Source organism: Aquarana catesbeiana, linkage group LG04, assembly GCF_042186555.1.
Source record: "Aquarana catesbeiana isolate 2022-GZ linkage group LG04, ASM4218655v1, whole genome shotgun sequence".
Classification (NCBI taxonomy): Eukaryota; Metazoa; Chordata; class Amphibia; order Anura; family Ranidae; genus Aquarana; species Aquarana catesbeiana.
Window position 1 is genome coordinate 419,465,259 of NC_133327.1, and position 21,089 is coordinate 419,486,347.

The following is a 21,089-nucleotide window of genomic DNA, read 5'->3' on the forward strand; positions in this document are numbered from 1 at the left end:
CTTAGGACAAATTGGCTTTTATGCGTTTATTTTTAATTTTTTATTATTCATGTGTCTATTTGGCCCGGTCTTTTTAGTTCAGCCTAGTTTCAGGAGATTTTTGCATTCCTGTTCTTTGGTCTCCATTAACCACTTCAGCCCCGGAAGGATTTGCCCCCTTAATAACCGGGCCATTTTTTGCAATACGGCACTGCGTCGCTTTAACTAACAATTGCACGGCCGCGCAATGGCGTATCCTAACAAAATTGACATCCTTTTTTACCCACAAATAGAGTTTTCTTTTGGTGGCATTTGATCACCTCTGCGGTTTTTATTTTTTGCATTATAAACAAAAAAAGACCAAGAATTAAAAAAAAAAAAAACTATTTTTTTTACTGTCTGCTAGAATACATATCTAAAAAAAAAAATATATAAAAAAAGAAATGTAGGGGGGCGTGGCCAAGATGGCTCTGTGAGCGACTGCTTTTTAGAGAGCTCTGCTTTCATACATTCGGCTGCTGAGGGGGGTGAGTGATTCCAACTCTGGGAGCGCGATCGGCGTTCCGCCCGGATGTCTTCCGGCCTACTTCATGCAGCTAGGCCGCTGCCGCGGCCTTTCCTGGCGGGCCCCAGAGTGGGACGGAGGCTCCTTGTGCGCTCTGGTCTGCAGGACGAGGCTCTTCGCCCAACACAACCTGAGGACAGAGGCAGAGAGATCCGGCCTTGTGTGGCTATATACTGTACTCGGGACGAATCCCCCCCCACGTGATACTAGGCCACAGCTGCGGGCTTTCCCGACGGCCCACAGGTTCCGGACCGGCCTGGAGGTGATCCGTGAGCCCCGCCCGGAAGAGGGTGATTCGTGCGGCTTAAGGGACACAGACTGAGGATCAGGAGCCGGATTGGAGCACCCCCAGCTCAGACATCTCCCAGACAACCCCTGGCCCCATTGACAAGTCCCCCCAACTGTTTATAGTCTATAGCCAAGAGGGGGCCCCCAGACATCTGAATGAGGCGCAGGAACTCCAGTGCAACGTATAGCAAAGGGGGCAAAAAATTGACTTTTCCACCACAGTCGGATTCCCCTCAGATGCCCATCGACCCCTTTGTGGAGGTTCGCATCACTCGCAGTGCCCACAGAGCCTCACAGACGAGCCCCATGGACTCGGATGAGCCCCGACCCCCCTGGCTGGCAGACGTCATGGCGGCCATTGCCACTTGCCAATCTACGCTAACAACAAAAATTGAGGCTGTTCAGTTGGATATGGGCCTAATCCGCCAAGACATAGACAAACTCAGGTCGAGAGTCACTGAGACGGAGCAAAGACTGAGTAGTAATGAAGACACAACAGCAGAACATGGAGCAGCACTCCGCACCCTTCAAACCAAAGTAAAGGCCCTGGAGTACAGAGCCGAAGATGCCGAAAACCGTCGCAATAACCTCCGTATTGTCGGCCTACCCGAGGGAGCAGAAGGAAACAACCCTACCTCCTTCATAGAGGGTGTATTGCGTGACCTCCTGCCTGAGGCCCGTTGGTCGCCTCACTGCACGGTTGAGAGGGCACACCGTGTACCTCCTAAACCGGGGCCTCCTGGATCCCCCCCCCCCGCACCTTTATCCTCCGTCTCCCCAACTTCAGGGACAGAGACAAAGTCCTCCGCGCCTCTAGAAATGTTGGGGCTTCCAATACCAAAATGCTAAGTTGATGATTTTCCCTGACTACTCGGTGGAGACCCAGAAGCTCAGAAAATCCTTCGACCAACGCGCAACACCCGCTACAGCGTACTCTTCCCTGCCCGTCTAAGAGTCCAGGACGGCGAGACAACCCGATTCTTCAGCACTCCTAGAGAGGCATCTACTTGGCTGGACTCGATACCACAGATCCGCTGACCAATTAAATGGTATGTGCTGCATGACGCAATTCAAATTTTCCTCAAATTAATCTGGGCCCGGGTCTGGGTTGCCACGCAGGATACCCCATGGATGAGCTTCCTTTGTTGCACCTGTTGTGCCCCGTTCACATCCATGGTGTGTGCGGATTTGATAACAGTAGTTAATTACCCCTGTCGGTGACATCTAAGTTAGCGCCCCTGACAAAGGACATGGTCAGGAGACTGTTGTGATATGACGTTCCTCTATACTTGTTTGTTCCCCTCCTGGAGCACTAGTGTTGATACTATGTGTGCTCTCCTATTGCTGGATCAACTTCACTGTGGGGACACACTACGGTTTTCCTTTCTCCTTTTGACACTTAGTCCCCTACAGCTTGTTATATTTAACCAGCGGTAATCTCACACTTGGAAAGCTGCTTGAACTGCTACTTGCCTCCCCCCCCCCAAGTAGTTTCGGAGGGCTAAGCTCGCCTCTTCCACTGACCCCCTGTTGCAGCCGGCGAGCTGAATCAGTTTGGGATGGATACCCGCCTCAGTTTGGGGGGTTGGGTGGGGTGGGGGGGGCGGCTAAAGTTCCCCTAACGGGGCCAGTTTATTTTACCTCAGTTATTGGGTCCTTATAAATGTTTTTAGTTTGGTTGTGTTTTTGTTCTATAATTGCACTAAAATAATTGATTTATCAGCATTGCATTGTTTCCAGATGTATCCGTTTGGGGTCCGGAGGTCCACCAGTTCAGGAGCCGAGATCTACACTGATCCTAATATTTTTATCACCCCTAGAGCCCATGTCCACCCTTAACATCATTTCATGGAACACCAGGGGGTTAAACTCCCCGGTCAAGCATTCCCTGGTGTTCCAATTCATTAAAGCTTATAACCCACACATATGTGTGCTCCAAGAAACGCACCTCATAGGGAGTAGGGTTCTCGCCCTTAAAAAACCATGGGTGGGCTATCACTACCACTCCACGCATTCCAGTTTTTCCAGGGGTGATAGTATTCTGGTTTTGAAGTCGCTTCCTTTCCGGCTCTTGGATTGGGCCCTGGACCCGGACGGTCGGTATGTTATCATTCATGCTAAGATCCACTCTCTGACGTGGACCATTGTGGGCCTATATCTACCCCCTCCGGCATCCCTGTTGGTGCTAAATCAAATCACCAGCAAGATGGCAGAGTTTGCCTCTGACAACGCTATCATCCTGGGTGAGTTCAATTTGGTCCCTGACCCGGATCTGGACAGACTGATGACTGCGGGACATCATTGTCCTGGATTGGCTGAATGGGCAGATACCTACGGCATGACAGATGTTTGGAGGTGGAGACACCCCCAGGCCTGGGCATATACATGCCATTCGGCCTCCCATAGAACATTCTCCCGCATAGACCTGGTGTTTGCTGGGAGTCCGGTCCTTCCAAGGGTCACAGACATACAAATATTGCCTAGGGGAATTTCAGACCATGCACCCTTGCTGTTGTCATTAGACCTTTCCCTGGGCTCAGTTGACAGGTTATGGAGGCTATCTAGATTTTGGATTTCAGACACTGCTGTGGACGCTCAATTCAGAACTGAATTGATTGGCTATTGGGCGGTCAATGGTGGCTCGGCGGACCCCACAGTTGTGTGGGATGCCTTCAAGGCCACGATGAGGGGACATTACCAGACCATCATTGCCAGAGTTCGTAGGGAACGCAGGGCAGACTTGACAGAGGCTGAGAGGGAGGCGATTTGCGCTGAGGTTCTTTTTGTTCGCACTCGAGACCCCCTACACTATTCACATTTACAACTTATGACTAAGGAGGTTGTTCTCCTCCGTACCTCTCTTACCCAGAAGAAAATGTTAGTCCCAACGGATCTTTGAGCAGGGGGAGAGGTCGGGGAGGTTGTTGGCATGGCTCTCCAGAGAACAGGCAGGAGGGATGAGCATCTCACATATCAGGGAGCCCACGGGTCAGCTGATTCATACCCCAGACGGGATTAATTGCTGTTTTGTAGAATTTTACAAATCCCTTTACACCTCTATAGCAGATTACAGTAACGAGAACTTGACAGCATATTTAGCTGACATTGACATTCCAACCCTTACCGAAACATATCGTAACAAACTTGACGCCCCTATTACAACTTTGGAGATAATTCAGGAGCTTAAATCAATGCAGGCAGGGAAAACTCCGGGACCCGATGGCATCCCAGTGGAGTTTTATAAACAGTATGCTACAGAACTAGTTGATAAACTCCATAGTCTTTTCTCTGCATCAACGCGCCTCGAGAAACTTCCGGACACAATGAGTGAAGCGATTATAGTCGTGATCCCCAAGCCGGGAAAAGACCCCACATTATGCTCCTCATATCGCCCCATATCCCTGTTAAATGTGGATGTAAAATTATTAGCGAAGGTTTTGGCTAATAGGCTTAACTTGGTCATTACTGCCCTTGTCCACAGGGACCAAACAGGCTTCATACCCGGAAAAGGCACTGATATTAACATCAGACGCCTTCTTACTCACATAGACAGAGCAGATGAGACGACAATGGGAACAGTGGCCTCACTCGACGCGGAGAAGGCTTTTGATTTCGTCGAGTGGGGTTACTTATGGGAAGTGCTCTCGCAATTCGGGTTTGGTCCGGGTTTCACAAACTGGCTTTGCATGTTATACCATGGGCCTTCAGCTATGGGCCTATCGGGGAAGTTTCAATTAACTCGGGGCACGAGACAGGGTTGTCCCCTCTCTCCGAGCCTATTTGCTCTAGCAATGGAGCCCCTGGCTATATTGCTGAGAGCGGATCCTGGTGTAAGGGGACTTCAGGTAGGCCCAATTGAGGAAAAGCTGTCGCTGTATGCGGATGATGCTCTGCTTTATTTAGCGGATGCATCATCATCTTTGCAGACTGCACTGGAACTAATCAACCGATTCGGTCGATACTCGGGGATTCGTATTAATTGGGACAAATCGGTTCTTTTCCCGCTCCATCCCTCGACCCCTAGAGTGCCACATCCGCAGCTCAAATGGGTAGAAGATTTCAAATACATGGGGATTAAAATTAGTTGTAAAGTGCGTGATTATATGGAAAACAATTTGCGACCACTCATGACACATCTAGCGGCTAGGTGTGTTGCATGGCGTTCCCTCCCATTGACCACTGTCGGCAGAGTTAATCTGCTAAAAATGATTTATCTTCCCAAATACTTATACTTCTTCCGTAATACCCCAATATCCTTTGTCTGGGCTGGGAGGCCCCCCAGGGTGGCCAAACAGATATTATATCTCCCACTTTCAGGGGGGGGGGATTGGCGCTGCCCAACTTTCAACTTTACTATTGGGCGGCCGTCCTGGTCATGGTTCGCTGGTGGTTTTCCCAGCCCGCACAGAATCCAGCGGTCACTCTAGAAGCAGCCATTATGGGATCCTTTGCAGCCCTGAGCAACCTGCCATTTCGTGGACTTAGGGCTAGTTCGTCTATGACAATTCCGATGCGAACCACGGTGAGGGTCTGGCAGGAGGCTAGGAAGATTTACGGGAAACCCAATCACATTTCTCCACACATGCCCCTATGGGGTAACCCTATGCTCTCTCACCTCTATAGTATTCCGGACCCTTCTCTCTGGGCAAAAAAAGGAATCATTACCTTAAAGCACACAGTTCAAGATGGTAGGATAATGACTTTTCAGGTCCTGAGGCGCACATATGCACTTCCGTCCTCTTTTCAGTTCAGGTATTGGCAGTTGAAGCACGCCTTTGAGGCCCAGTTTCCTGCCCCCTCACTTTGAAGTCGGACTCCATTGAGCGTGTCTTGATCTCCAGTGTGATGGGAAAGCCTCTCTCGACATTATATTTTTATCTCACAGTAGAGTATGACACCAAACTAACCAAAACCTGGGAAAAATGGAGGATGGATATTCCATCTCTTGACGAAGACGAGTGGAAGGAGTGTTTAACTTCGTACATTCCTTCCATGATTGCTGCAAAAGATAGGTTCATACAATTTAAGTTCCTACACAGGGCGTACTTCACCCCCCAGAGACTGGCGCGCATTTACCATCAAAGGGACCCCAACTGTCAGAGATGCAAGCAGGTGGTGGGTACCTTCTGGCACATGGTCTGGTCCTGTCCCAAAATCCGACCTTTCTGGATGGCAGTGGCCTCTACACTTAGTAATGTTACAGGTTTAAACATACCGGTTGATCCTCAAATACTACTACTCAACCATCTGTAAGATGTTGAGGGAGACAAGTATTGTAAATTGTGTCTTACCTTCTCATTATATTATGCTAGACGTGAAATTTTACTGAGATGGAAACTAGGGGAGCCTCCTACTCTGGCCTCTTGGAGGTCAGTGACTTCGGTACTCCCTGTATATAGATTGACATATGCCATACTTCCTGTACTTCTTCTCTTTTTCTCTAATATCTTAACCTCCCAGCTTCTACTCCCCTTTCTGTTCCCTCTCCCTTCCTTGCCATCCCTTCCCCTCCTATCCTGGTTATACTTCTCTCCTACCCTCGGGGATACTAGTCTCTGTATAACGCATCCCCATGCATGGGTTTCTCTAGGGCCAGATACAAAGAAAATCTTAAAATCAACTACCTTCTCATTGGTCCCATGTCTGGGCTTCATAGCTTTTTAGATCCCCACCTTTACCATCCTTACGGGAAAACATCATTTATCACTGAGTGATGCAATCTAACATTCAAGGAAGTCAGGATTTAATCAAGCAACTAAGATCCCAGAGCACCTCCAAGGTCCCATACTTAGGCAGTAGTGTTATGTTGGGGTACAATTCCCACAAACTGTGATTATGGTGCTAATTTAAGTAATCAGATATATTGACCCTGTTGTTTCTGATATCTCGGGTTGTAAACTTATTTCTGTATTTCATACGCTTGATTCTGACATTGTTTTATAAATGAATATGTAACTGGTTGTACCTACTCAGTGTGAAAATAAAGGAATTTAAAAAAAAAAAGATTGACATATGAAAGTAGACAATGCCCAGGGAAATTTGATAAAATCTGGTCCTCTTGGATAGATGCCTCTGATGACCCCGAACCCCCTTCCCCCTAACCATGACTTGAATCACACAAGCGGATATTCTGTATCTCATACCTTTCCCCCCCCCTTTTTTCCCCCTTCCCTTCACCCCGGCCCACTCAAATATCGGATAATTACATAAGGTTTGCAAGGTTTTTCTAATGCTATAGTGCACTAATGTGTACTGATAGGTGATACTTATGACACCTGCACTGCTGGAATATTTGATAAATTATGACTACCGGATGTCGGTAGATTTTCCTGTCTTTATTCTTATTTCGCTGAATGTACTATTTTATTTTGTATTGTAATGCTGATTTGTCTAATAAAATTTTCTCTTAAAAAAAAAAGAAATGTAGCCATCAGTTTAGGTCGATATATATTCTACATATTTTTGGCAAAAAAAACGCAATAGGCGTATATTGATTGGTTTGCGCAAAAGTTATCGCATCTACAAACTACGCGATAGATTTAGGGACTTGAATTTTTTTTAATTACTGTTACTGGTAATGGCGGCAATCTGCAATTTGTTAGCGGGACTGCGACATTGCGGTAGACAAATCTGACCCCAAATGACACTTTTTGGGGACCAGTGACATTATTACATTGATCAGTGCTATAAAAATGCACTAATGACACTGGCAGGGAAGGGGTTAACACTAGGGGGCGATCAAGGGGTTAAGTGTGTTCCCTCAGAGTGTTCTAACTGTAGGGGGGATGGGCTTACTGGGACATGACAGAGATCACTGTTCCCGATCACTGGGAACAGTAGATCTCTGTCATGTCACTAGGCAGAATAGAGAATCGCCTTGTTTACAGTTCCCCATTCCATATCTCCTCACCACGATTGCGGGTCGCCGGCTGACATCGAGTCCGAGGGACATGCAGGCACGCTCCCGCTATCCTCCTTGCACGGAACGAGGTGCAGGTGCGTCGATTCGCGCAGAAGAGGAGACCTGCCGCAGTATATCTGTGTGAGCTGGTCAGTTAGTGGTTAATATGGCCGCCGCTATTTCGTTTAGCCATATCTGCTCTAGCTTGGATGTTTTCATCCAGTTATAACGCCATTTTCATTATGGCAAAGGCTGTGAATATACAAAGAGACAAACAGTCAGCGCAAAAACCCTCAAATAAAACAAAGCTGCTGAACACTAAAGGCAAATATATAAATCCTTTCACGTGGTATAATACAAAAAATAGTGCAGCGCTAGATTATAAATCAATATTAAATGTCCGTGAATGAACCATAAGTATCATCGGTGGTGCAGAGTGCTTCATGCAAATCCAAAGTGCTCTTAAATCCGTGCTCCCCCTCTTGTCAGTCAAACCGCTCACCTTGTTAAAATGACCCCTGAACTAACAGGAAGGTCTAATAAGCATTCACCACTCGAATGGTGGTCAGGGTGATGTCTTGGCTGAAAGGCAGGAACCTCTTCCTTAGTAGGGATCACCACTTATCTTTTCGGTATGCATGGAATGAACAAAGAAAATACATAGTGCTCTCTGTATAATTTTTAAAAACGATTCCTTTATTAAAAGACAGGTACTCACAAAATTAGCACTATGGCCAGTGCTAGGCTATTTAATACTGACTATACCTAAGGATCCACAGACCGCTGAGGAAGTCCTCCGGACGATACGCGTGCGGATTGGTTACATCCTGGTTTAGACGCCCCTGCAGCCATCTTAGACTGTCATCTGTAATTACCATGCGCTTTCAAGCCTAGCACTGGCCATAGTGCTAATTTTGTGAGTACCTGTCTTTTAATAAAGGAATCGTTTTTAAAAATTATACAGAGAGCACTATGTATTTTCTTTGTTCATTCCATGCATACCGAAAAGATAAGTGGTGATCCCTACTAAGGAAGAGGTTCCTGCCTTTCAGCCAAGACATCACCCTGACCACCATTCGAGTGGTGAATGCTTATTAGACCTTCCTGTTAGTTCAGGGGTCATTTTAACAAGGTGAGCGGTTTGACTGACAAGAGGGGGAGCACGGATTTAAGAGCACTTTGGATTTGCATGAAGCACTCTGCACCACCGATGATACTTATGGTTCATTCACGGACATTTAATATTGATTTATAATCTAGCGCTGCACTATTTTTTGTATTAAAGGCTGTGAATACTTATATACATTTGATTTTTTTCATTTTTTATTTTTAATAAACTGGAAAGATTTCAAACAAACTTCTTTCATTGTCATTATGGGGTATTGTTTGTAAAATTTTGAGGAAAATAATGAATTTAATCCATTTTGGAATAAGGCTGTAACATAACAAAATGTGGAAAAAGTGAAACGCTGTGAATACTTTCCAGATGCACTGTACTGTATATCAAAGTGACCACAAAGGAAGTAAGAAAAACAATTTCCCTAAAAAGGATACAGGTAGCAATACAAAAAAAAAAATCTCAGTGACATTGTAAAGCATCCCAACTGTATGTAAGACTAAATAGGTTTTGGTTAAGTTGACAAAAAGAGCAGAGAGGGTGCACAGACCTTGTATATTAATGGAGACATAATAATTGTAATAAAAACGAATGTTGTAATTTCAAGGGTAGCAGGGAAATAGCACTTTCAGTATAGCCTTATAGTCCAACAACATAAGCTCCCTCTCTGTGGCTGGCAGCAGGGCTCATTGTTATAATAAAGGCATCTCTCATTACACTAAAGCCTCATACACACTACTAGTTTTTCTTCATTCAACCCGGAAAAAAAAAACTGAAAAAGCTCAGGTCGGAGACGCTGTACTATCATTGGCTGAGAGCTGATCAGCAGACCTTTTTCGGTCATGAACCTGCTTCTGTCAGACCAGCTGCCGTACATACGGGCTGTCCGACATTCAGCCTGTGTGTACTAGGCTTGAAGTGGATATAAACACAGATTAATAAAATCGGACCTGGGCACATATATCTATAGAGTTTACTTATCTCTCTCAAAGCCCTAAGTCCCGTGTCTTTCTGCTGCTTCGTTCCTCTGGAAATTTGTGTCAGGGTGGGAGATTAGCAGAGAGCTGGTCTATTCACAGCACAGCATTTTTCTTTCTTCCTCTGCCTATGTGGAGGGGGGGGGGTGTGTGTCTTTCCTCCAATCAGTTGTCACACTGTATATGCCAAGACTCCCCTCCCACTGCTGAAAGAGGAAGTAAAAATTCTAACAGGATGTTCACTTTCTAAAGAATATAGAAAGCTGAAGACAGCAGATATACATGTAAAACTTATTTAGGGAGATTTCAGTGGTGGCCCGTGCATTGTGGCGCATGGGCGCCGCCCCCCCAACACCTCTGCCGCCATTCCTATTCATGTGACCAGAAGTGTATTGGGAGAATGTCATATGGTCAGATGAAACCAAAGTAGAACTGTGTGGTAGAAACACAACTCATCATGTTTGGAGGAGAGAGAATGCTGAGTTGCAACCAAAGAACACCATACCTACTGTGAAGCATGGGGGTGGCAACATCATGCTTTGGGGCTGTTTCTCTGCAAAGGGAACAGGATGACTGATCCGTGTACATGAAAGAATGAATGGGGCCATGTATCGTGAGATTTTCCCTCCCATCAGCAAGGGCATTGAAGATGAAACGTGGCTGGGTCTTTCAGCATGACAATGATCCCAAACACACCGCCCGGGCAACGAAGGAGTGGCTTCGTAAGAAGCATTTCAAGGTCCTTGAGTGGCCTAGCCAGTCTCCAGATCTTAACACCATAGAAAACCTTTGAAGGGAGTTGCAAGTCCGTGTTGCCCAGCGACAGCCCCAAAACATCACTGCTGTAGAGGAGATCTGCATGGAGGAATGGGCCAACATACCAGCAACAGTGTTTGACAACCTTGTGAAGACTTACAGAAAACGTTTGACCTCTGTCATTGCCAACAAAGGATATATAACAAAGTATTGAGATGAACTTTTGATATTGACCAAATACTTATTTTCCACCATAATTTGCAAATACATTCTTTCAAAAATCAGACAATGTGATTGTCTGGATTTGTTCCCACATTTTGTCTCTCATAGTTGAGGTATACCTATGATGACAATTACAGGCCCCTCTCATCTTTTTAAGTGGGAGAACTTGCACAATTGGTGGCTGACTAAATACTTTTTTGCCCCACTGTATATGATGGCCACAGTGGCTGTAATTGATGGCACAGTGGCTACATATGATGGGCTCAGTGGCTGGCTGTAATTGATGGGCACAGTGGCTGCATATGATGGGCACAGTGGCTGCATTTGATGGGCACAGTGGCTGCATTTGATGGGCACAGTGGCTGCATTTGATGGGCACAGTGGCTGCAATTGATGGGCACAGTGGCTGCAATTAATGGCACAGTGGCTGCAATTAATGGCACAGTGGCTGAATTTGATGGCACAGTGGCTGAATTTGATGGCACAGTGGCTGCATTTGATGGGCAAAGTGGCTGCATTTGATGGGCAAAGTGGCTGCATTTGATGGGCAAAGTGGCTGCATTTGATAGGCACAGTGAGGCTGCAATTGTTTTTTTTAAGTATTTTTCTGAATTTTAAGTTTGTTTGCGCCCCCCCCCCCAAAAAAAAAATTTTGAGCACCAGCCACCACTGGGAGATTTGTTTCATCTGTGTATCATCTGAGGCTGTTCACTTCACTGGGTATACGTGAGGGTTTCCATCCACTTATGTCTGTGCATCCTCTCTGCTATCTGATTTATTATCATACTTTTCTCTTCCACTGGGAGAAAAAACAAACAAAAACATCAATTTACCAGATTTTGATAAAGCATGGTCTTTTCTAGGATGACTCAACCCCGCCTTCTTCTCTTGGCTTTTACCATGAGAACTGTCGGAATCTGAAAAGCACAGAGGACATAAAAGTGTGAAAAAGACATTAAATGTACAGTAAGCAACCGTTAACATCAAAAGTACACAAACTCTTATTGATCAACAGAAGAAATACACAGTGGGAAAGAAGTTTTTTTTCTTGTTCATCACAGACATTTATAGAGTAGCCACCAGAAGGAGCTCTGTACTTCACCACAATTGCTCACCTTTCCTGCTTAAAAATCAGCCACAGAAACCGCACTGTTTGCAATGGGTCAGCTGACTCATAGACATGATTTCTCAGTAAAGCTGCTGTACCAATGCAACCTATGGAACTGAGCCGGAGTATGTAACAAGGAAATATGGCTACCTACAGGTACCGTAGGTATACCATTGCAAACCACAGTGCATTCATAAAGTATTCAGACCCCCTTCACTGTGAATGTCCTAGAGTGGCCCAGCCAGAGCCCTCATTTGAAACATCCCCTGTAATAGGAATGGTGCGAGATCGGTCCTCTTTCTGGAGAGATGTGGGGGTCTATAAGACCCCGCATCTCTCCTCCAGCCTGGAAAGCATCAGATTGAAAAAAAATGAATGATCTGATGCTTTCCTGCCGTGTCCCTGGCATTGTTTACTTACGCCAGCCAGGACGTGACGTCATAACGTCGGGGCCGGGCCTCCGAGAGTCATAGAGATTGCCGGGGACCATCTGTCCCTCGGAAAGCTCTATGGCCAACTTCTGCCGGAGGCGGATTCTTTCTCTGGGTCGCCGATCGTACAGGCGACCCGGGAGAAGCGCCGGAATGCAGCGGCCTCCCTCCACCTGTAAGAACAATCAAGCAGCTGAACAGCCGCTATGATTGTTCTTAGGGTGAAGGGAATCAACTATAAAAAAACTATATCTGAATGATGCCTGTAGCTGCAGGCATCATACAGATATCACCACTGAAAGACCAGAATGTCATATGAAGGCCAGCAAGTGGTTAAACTGACTTCATTTTTCAGACCATCCCTTTGATCTAAAAGAACCAAATGATACATTGTTTCTTTTTATCTCAGGGCTGAGCAATGTTGTGATAAACTTTGGCTGCTTTTTTTTTTTTGACAGCTGTGAGCAGAGAACGGCTCTGCACTGTTACATGAATCGTGGAAATGCCGGATTAAGATCATGAGGGGGGTTAAAGCGAGATCCTGATTTTTTTACCGATTAACCGTACAGCTCTACAATGTATACACAGAAACATCAGCACACACTGATGGTGATGTACATCAATCTGCATTCTCATACATATATAGGTAAAGAAACAGAACATGTCACACAATCCTGTTTAAAAAACTAGAAAAGCACTGGGATCGAGTCAATGCTGTGCTGAGAGGGTAAAGTCCTTTATTAAAATATAACACAATGGCAAACTCTTAGACTATACACATTCAAATACTGTTTTGCATCTTAGTTAACCTTTAAAACAATAACATGCAAAGCACGCTCATTTATTTATTTTTAAAAGTCATAGAAACTACTGCTGAATGCATGGCCCTCTTCCCCTTGACTTAAAGCTGAACTAGCAGCACTAGGGTCATCGGTTCGAATCCCACGACACTACCTACCTGGAATTTGCATATTCTCCATGTGCGGTTCCCTTCCACACTCCAAAGACATAACTGGTTCATGTTTAAATTGGCCCTAGTTCATGTATGTATGAATGTGAGTTAAAGAGGAACTGCAATCTGCTCACATAATTTGTAATAAAAACATCTTTGCCATTCTGAAGCTTCCCTTCAACCACTTTGCATATTATTTTATATATACTGTGATTCTGTACTTGCCAAATATGCAGCAGAAATCTCCCTCCACTAAGTCTGCCTGCAACCATTTTAACTGTGGGCAGCTGAAGCTGCTGCCTGTTCACTTCCTGGATTTACACAGACACACAGAGGCACACCTCCAGCTCTGCAGCGCTGCAAGTCTCATTGGCCCTCTTATGACTCATCCCCCCTCCCTTCCTGGCAAATGCTCATGAGAGTTAGAGAGACAGCTGTGCATGATGTCATAAGCCAAGGCTTTTTACCAGACAAGAAAAAAATGTTTTACGATCCAAAGTTAAAACAACAAGGGCAGAAGATTTAGATGGAAAGTTGAAAAAATTACTGAAGTTCCGCTTTAAGGACCTTAGATTGTAAGCTTCTTGATGGCAGGGACTGATGTGAAAGTACAATATATATGTAAAATGTTGCATAAATTGATGGCGCTACAGAAGTAGTAATGTAATACACTAAGAAATGATAAAAGTGGTCATGATTTTAGCCTCCTTTAACTACTTCCGGACAGCCCACCGCGGATATATGTCACTTCTTTGATGTTAAATACCGGGGTTATGGCAGCTATCTATTTTTATCCAAGGCGGGCGATCCTCTTTCACATAAAAATGGTCTCAGCGGCATCTCCACCGCAAGATCACTTGTATGGGTGGCGAGAGAAGGGCCACCCCCCTCCCACCACCTCCCAGGCGTCTCCTCCGCTTACCAGAGCCGTTGGAAGCAGTGGAAATGAACCAATCCCCGGAATGGATGGGCAGGAAGTCGAGTGAGGGCATGCCCAACTCGACTGGATGCCCTTGGAGGACCGGAGAAACGTCAAACTTCACTTCTGCCCTCCGGCCCTAAAGGGACAAATTATTTTTATTGAAAAAAAAAACTTTTTTTTTATTGCTTTTAAGTGTAAATGTGAGATCATTTTGACCCCAGATCTCACATTACAAGAGGCCCTTTCATGCTTTTTTCTACTACAAGGGATGTTTACATTCCTTGTAATAGGAATAAAAGTCATCCAAATTTTTTTTTTAAAACGAACAGTGTAAAAATAAAAAGTAAAATAAATAAGGGAAAAAAAAGTAAAGCATAGCGTCCCGTCCCTCCGAGCTCGCACGCAAAAGCATACACAAGTCGCGCCCACATATGTAAATGGTGTTCAAACCACATATGTGAGGTATCGCCGCGATCATTAGAGCAAGAGCAATAATTCTACAGAGCAAGACCTCCTCTGTAACTCAAAACTGGTAACCTGTAGAAGTTTTTAAACGTCGTCTATGGAGATTTTTAAGTGCCAAAGTTTGTCGCCATTCCAGGAGCAGGCGCAATTTTGAACCATGACATGTTAGGTATCAATTTACTCAGTGTAACATTATCTTTCACATCATAGAAAAAAATGGGCTAACTTTACAGTTTTCTTATTTTTTTTATTAAAAAAAGTGTATTTTTTTCAAAGAAATTGCGTTTGTAAGACCGCTGTGCAAATACGGTGTGACAAAATATTGCAATCTGCATTTTATTCTCTAGGGTGTCTGCTAAAAAAATATGTTTGGGGGTTCTAAGTAATTTTCTAGCAAAAAAAACAGATTTCAACTTGTAAACAGCAAGTTAAACAAATTTTAAAAGGTGTTTTCACTACTTTGGTGCGACTTAGATCCATTATGTGTAAAAGTTGGATTAAAATCGCGCAACTTAGGAGACGCGCTAACGTAAATGGAGCCTTACCCCACTTTACAGCAGACAGGGAGGGGCAACCCTTGGAACAATTTTACATTTACAGTTGCCAATAAGGAACAAGCTGACAGTAGGAGGAAATTACTCCACCAGTTTGAGTCTGCTCTTTTACAGACTAATCACAGGCTGGAGGCAGGGAGGTGACTTGGTATTGTTGCTAAATGGCAGTAAAAATAGGTCAGCAGCCTGACTATGCTGTGTGATTGGGCTACATAAATCTCAGGACTAGATGAGCAGAAAAACAAAGTGACTGGTAAGTCAGCTCCCATCTACAGTGGGTATAAAAAGTCTACACACCCCTGTTAAAATGTCAGGTTTCTGTGATTTAAAAAACACAAGACAAAAGTAAATCATTTCAGTAATTCCACCTTTAATGTGACCAATAAACTGTACAACTCAGTTGAACAACAAACTGAGATCTTTTAGGTGGAGGGAAGTAAAAATAAAATAATAAAATAATATGGTTGCATAAGTGTGCAGACCCTTAAACTAATACTTTGTTGAAGAACCTTTTGATTTTATTAAAGCACTCAGTCTTTTTGAGTACGAGTCTATCAGCATCTTGACACATCTTGACCTGGCAATATTTGCCCACGCTTCTTTACAAAAACACTCCAAAACTGTCAGATTCTGAGGGCATCTCCTGTGTACAGCCCTCTTCAGATCACCCCACAGATTTTCAAAATCGGATTCAGGCTCTAGCTGGGCCACTCCAAAACTTGAATCATCTTCTGGTGAAGCCATTCCTTTGTTGATTTGGATGTATGCTTTTGGTCGTTGTCATGTTGGTGGATGAAGTTCCTCTTCATGTTCAGCTTTCTAACAGAAGCCTGAAGGTTTTGTGCCATTATTGACTGATATTTGGAACTTTTCATAATTTCCTCTACCTTGACTAAGGCCCCTGTCCCAGCTGAAGAAAAACAGCCCCAAAGCATGATGCTGCCACCACCATGCTTCACAGTGGGTATGGTGTTATTTTGGTGATGTACAATGTTGTTTTTGCACCAAACATATCTTTTGGAATTATGGCCAAAAAGTTCAACCTTGGTTTCATCAGACCAGAACACATTTTCCCACATGCTTTTGGGAGACTTCAGATGTCTTTTTGTAAAATTTAGCCAGGCTTGGATGTTTTTCTTCATAAGAAAAGGCTTCCATCTTGCCACTCTGCCCCATAGCCCAGACACATGAAGAATACGGGAGATTGTTGTCACATGTACCACACAGCCAGTACTTGTCATATATTCCTGCGGCTCCTTTAATGTTGCTGTAGGCCTCTTGCAGCCTGCCCGACCAATTTTCTTCTCTTCTTTTCATCAAATTTTGGGGGGACGCCCAGTTCTTGGTAATGTCACTGTTGTGCCATATTTTCTCCACTTGATGATGACTGTCTTCATTGTGTTCCATAGTATATCTAATGCCTTGGAAAATCTTTGGTACCCTTCTCCTGACTGATACCTTTTAACAATGAGATCCCTCTGATGCTTTGGAAGCTCTATGGCTTTTGTTGTAGGATATGACTAAGAAAATGTCAGGAAAGACCTACTAGAACAGCTGAACTTTATTTGGTGTTAATCGGAGGTACTTTAAATGATGGTAGGTGTGTACTGACTCCTATTTAACATGAGTTTGAATGTGATTGTTTAATTCTGAACACAGCTACATCCCCAGTTATAAGAGGGTGTGCACACTTGTGCAACCACATTATTTTATTTTTTTATTTTTACGCCCCCCTTCCTTAAAGATTTCACTTTATTTTTTAATTGAGTTGCACAGTTTATAGGTCACATTAAAGGTGGAACAAGTTCTGAAATTATTTATCTTTGTCTCATTTTTTACATCACATAAACCAGACATTTTAACAGGGGTGTGTAGACTTTTTATATCCATTGTATATACTTTAAATGTGTACTTAGCTGTATGCCTGGCGTTCAGCTGTAAGACATTTACCTTACATTCTACATTAGTACGCTCAATAATGATGATATGGTAGTAATATCAGAGGGTCTGGTTTAGGTTTTAGATACAGAACAGGTAAAGAATAGGTCAAGAATCACACACCATACTATGTAAGTCAACATTCTAGTACCAACATTTATACTCTGGTTGCATAAATTGAATAAAAAACATGGCCTTATTAATCCCAACCAAAATGTGTTAAACACAAAATTTAAACATGTCATTGAGCAGGTTTATGTGTGTGACAAAATTGAACAGCACAAGTGATCAATTATGACATCAGTTAGGCCCGGTTCACACTGATGTGAGTTCATAATGAATGCGATGCGTCAAAAACACTTTAAATTGGCATGTCATCCCTAAAGTCATTGTTTTCAATGACGGTCGCTCACATACATGCGTTGCCATTCCTCTACGAATGCGATGTGATAAAAAAAAGGGTCTTGTGCGAGTTTACTGCGTTGCGAATTTAGTCTCCATAGACATTAATGTAAATCGTTCTTGAATCGCATTGATGGTTCACATATGTGCGAATTTGTCACCTCCAGCTCCTCCTCCACACTCTTCACACACTGCACAAAAACCAGGAAGAGAACAGGAAGTTTCGGTTCCATTGGCAAGACAGGAATCGCAGTCACCTCCCAAAATGACAACCCATTCCAGTAGAATCGCAGTAAATCCGCAACAAAGACGTAATGAATTCGCAAAGAGGATTCGCAACGCAATCGGGTCAAAATCGCGCTAAATTCACAACGCATCAGTGTGAACCGGGCCTTAAGCAAATAAAACAGTCAGCATTCCCTTCATGCCGGGAATACAGCTATTTTTTTTAAACCATTAAATTGATGGGGTTAGCGCCGCTATAAATAATAATAAAAAAAAGAATCCTGGAAAACAGAAAAAGAATATGTCATAGGTAGAGCAGTTCTTGACAAATTTGCTTTCAATCTAGGAGCCAGCTAAAAAAAAGTTAGGAGCCAGTTTTTTTTAAACTAACAAATCTTATGTACCATATAGTTTTTATTTATTACGTGTTTAGTACATGTGAATCACACGTGAAAAATAAAAAAGTGGCGCTTGCACGAATTTTAAATGAACTTTTTTCCCCTGTCATTGGGTCACAATTTTATTTTATTATATATACGCCAAAGTATATACAATAACTTTACATCTTCATCCTTTATATATTTTTTATGTATTTGTTTGCAGTATTGGCACTGTGTTACAACTTGTAATTTTGTTCACTTGGTGTTCACCATATTTTTATATATGTAATTTTTGTATGATGATGTACACTTTAATGGGTGTTCACTAGTAGAGTAATTAGTCACTGTAAGGGTGAAATCTATTTTTAGGAAGTGCCACTTTTTTATTTTTCACGTGTGATTCACATGTACTAAACACATAATAGATAAAAATTATATGGTATAATAGATTTTTTACAACGTGGCAGCTGTAGTTAGACATTTGCATTAACATTTGTCATCAATCAAAGTTGGTGTTTACTCCGAGGCGCAGTGGTGGGGAACAAGGTATAGGGGGGCTGTTATATTTTGGAGACCTATTATTAGTAGATAACAAATCTTATGGGTGGAACATGTATCGTGTTCCCAAAGGGGAACTTGTCCTTTAACCCTTTCACAGCCAAGGCCAGATTTGCATTTTTTGCATGTTTTAAAAAATCATTTTAGGCCTGAAGATTACATAAAACCCCCAAACATTATATATTTTCTGAAAGCAGATACCCTAGAGAATAAAATATTTTTTTTTAGGTCACACAACATTACCTAGGAAACACAAAATTTCAGTAAAAAAAAAACACACACACACACACATTAAAAGTTGATTTTATGGGGGACAAAAATGCAAAAAATTACCCAATTTTTTGGTAAAATATAAAAGCTGAGGTTTCACCAAATAATTAGATACCCAACATATCAAACCTTTTTAAAATCCAGTAATACACTGTCCAACCCTGCCCTGCACATGCTCAGTTTGCTCTCCATTTTTGGCACTGTGCCATAAATCAGATAGAAGCTGATCTGTTGACAGCCTAAAGATTTACTGCTGCTCAGGGGCTCTGGGTTTGAGCAAAAAGGCATCCTCCAGCAGGATGAAACAGGAGCAAAACTGGAGGCAATTTACAGCACACACTAATTTTGGTAGCATATTTTTTTTTTGTTAGGAGGTGGTCCTCCTGACATTTAAATTATACATCATCTTCTTTAAAAGTGATTTTTTTTTTTGTCTTCTAGGCAGTTCCCATCTAGCCAATACACCCCCCCCCCCCCCCCTCCAGCTTGTGGGTATCTCCTTAGCTAGTGGCTGCTACGGAGACACCTGTGTGAGAATGCTCCTCATTGGTGTTGGCAATGTCCCTGCTCCCTCCTCCACCCATCTTCCAACAATATGACTGACAGCAGCAACAGCCTATGAACCTGCTGCCTTCAGTGTAAAACTTTTCTCCACTCGGTGTAATGTAAAATTAAATGGCTGGATTTACACTTTAGTTTGTGACTGTAATTCAACTATGCAACCAAATATCTGAGTGGCTGTACAAAATATTTATCCCAAATTTGGGTTGTGGAGTATCTATACGTCTTGGATGTAGACTGACAAGATCCGTGTACAGCCAGTCTCACAATAGTCAAAACTACATGGATTTTAATCATCTTGGTTTAAATATTCTTCTGACTTTGGTAAAATAATCCTAGAACAAAGGTTCTGACATTCCAACTAACTATTGCAACAATAAAAACAAAGTAGTGGTAAAGAGCACATTTAGCTATTATAAGAGAGGTGTCCTGAAGAAAGACTAGGTAACAATTTACTAGCAGAAAATGTTTATCAGTAGCCTAGAGATACTATGCAGTTAGAAACTACTCGTATCAATGTAACTGAATAGAAAGGATTCCTCCTATAATGCAAACTGTTCAAACGGGGTGATTAGCTGTGTGCCCTATGCAGGGCCGTCTTACCAGCACCAGGATGCCCAGGTGTTGTATGCATCCCTGTGATAGCATCCCATTGTTGTCTACTGGGACACGTCTGCACAGACACGCCCGCCGGGTCCCAATATGACATGTGGGTGGGGGTCCCCAAATGCACACAAGGCGAGTTCAAGGACCCATTACCCACATACAGCCATATGTGTCCCAAAAGACAACAATGGGACCCAGACACAGAGATGCATGCAACACCTGTAAACAGCTAATCAATCTGTGTGAATAGAGTCCAAAACCAAAACATTACAGAACACTAAAATAACTGACATGTACCAATTGCTGGTTCAGTGAAAACAACAACAAAACAACCTTGCCCGAGGAGGAGAGGAAAAAAAGGGAGAGGAGAAAAGAGGAGAGGAGAGAGAAGAGGAGAGGAGAGAGGAGAGAGAAGAGGAGAGGAGAGAGAAGAGAAAAGAGGAGAGGAGAGAAAAGAGAAGAGGAGAGAAAAGAGGAGAGGAGAGAAAAGAGGAGAGGAGAGAAAAGAGGAGAGGAGAGAAAAGAGGAGAGGAGAGAAAAGAGGAGAGGAGAGAAAAGAGGAGAGGAGAGAAAAGAGGAGAGAAAAGAGAAGAGGAGAGAAAAGAGGAGAGGAGAGGAGAGGAGAGGAGAGGAGAGAGAAGAGGAGAGGAGAGAGAAGAGGAGAGGAGAGAGGAGAGGAGAGAAAAGGGGAGAGGAGAGGAGAGAAAAGAGGAGAGAAAAGAGGAGAGGAGAGAAAAGAGGAGAGGAGAGAAAAGAGGAGAGGAGAGAAAAGAGGAGAGGAGAGAAAAGAGAGAGGAGAGAAAAGAGGAGAGGAGAGAAAAGGAGGAGAGGAGAGAGAAGAGGAGAGAAAAGAGAAGAGGAGAGAAAAGAGGAGAGGAGAGAGGAGAGGAGAGAAAAGGGGAGAGGAGAGAA

General features: G+C 43.5%; 1 protein-coding gene across 5 annotated transcripts in view; it reads right to left on the bottom strand.

Moving 5' to 3' along the window:
- The window catches only part of MAP7 (microtubule associated protein 7), a 296,620-nt gene that overhangs the window by 132,802 nt on the left and 142,729 nt on the right, over window positions 1-21,089 (bottom strand). For all 5 annotated transcript variants that reach the window (XM_073627341.1, XM_073627342.1, XM_073627340.1 and 2 more), the window contains exon 2: window positions 11,639-11,722. In XM_073627341.1, coding sequence (XP_073483442.1) covers window positions 11,639-11,722 — 84 coding nt within the window. The remainder of the gene's footprint in view (window positions 1-11,638; window positions 11,723-21,089) is intronic.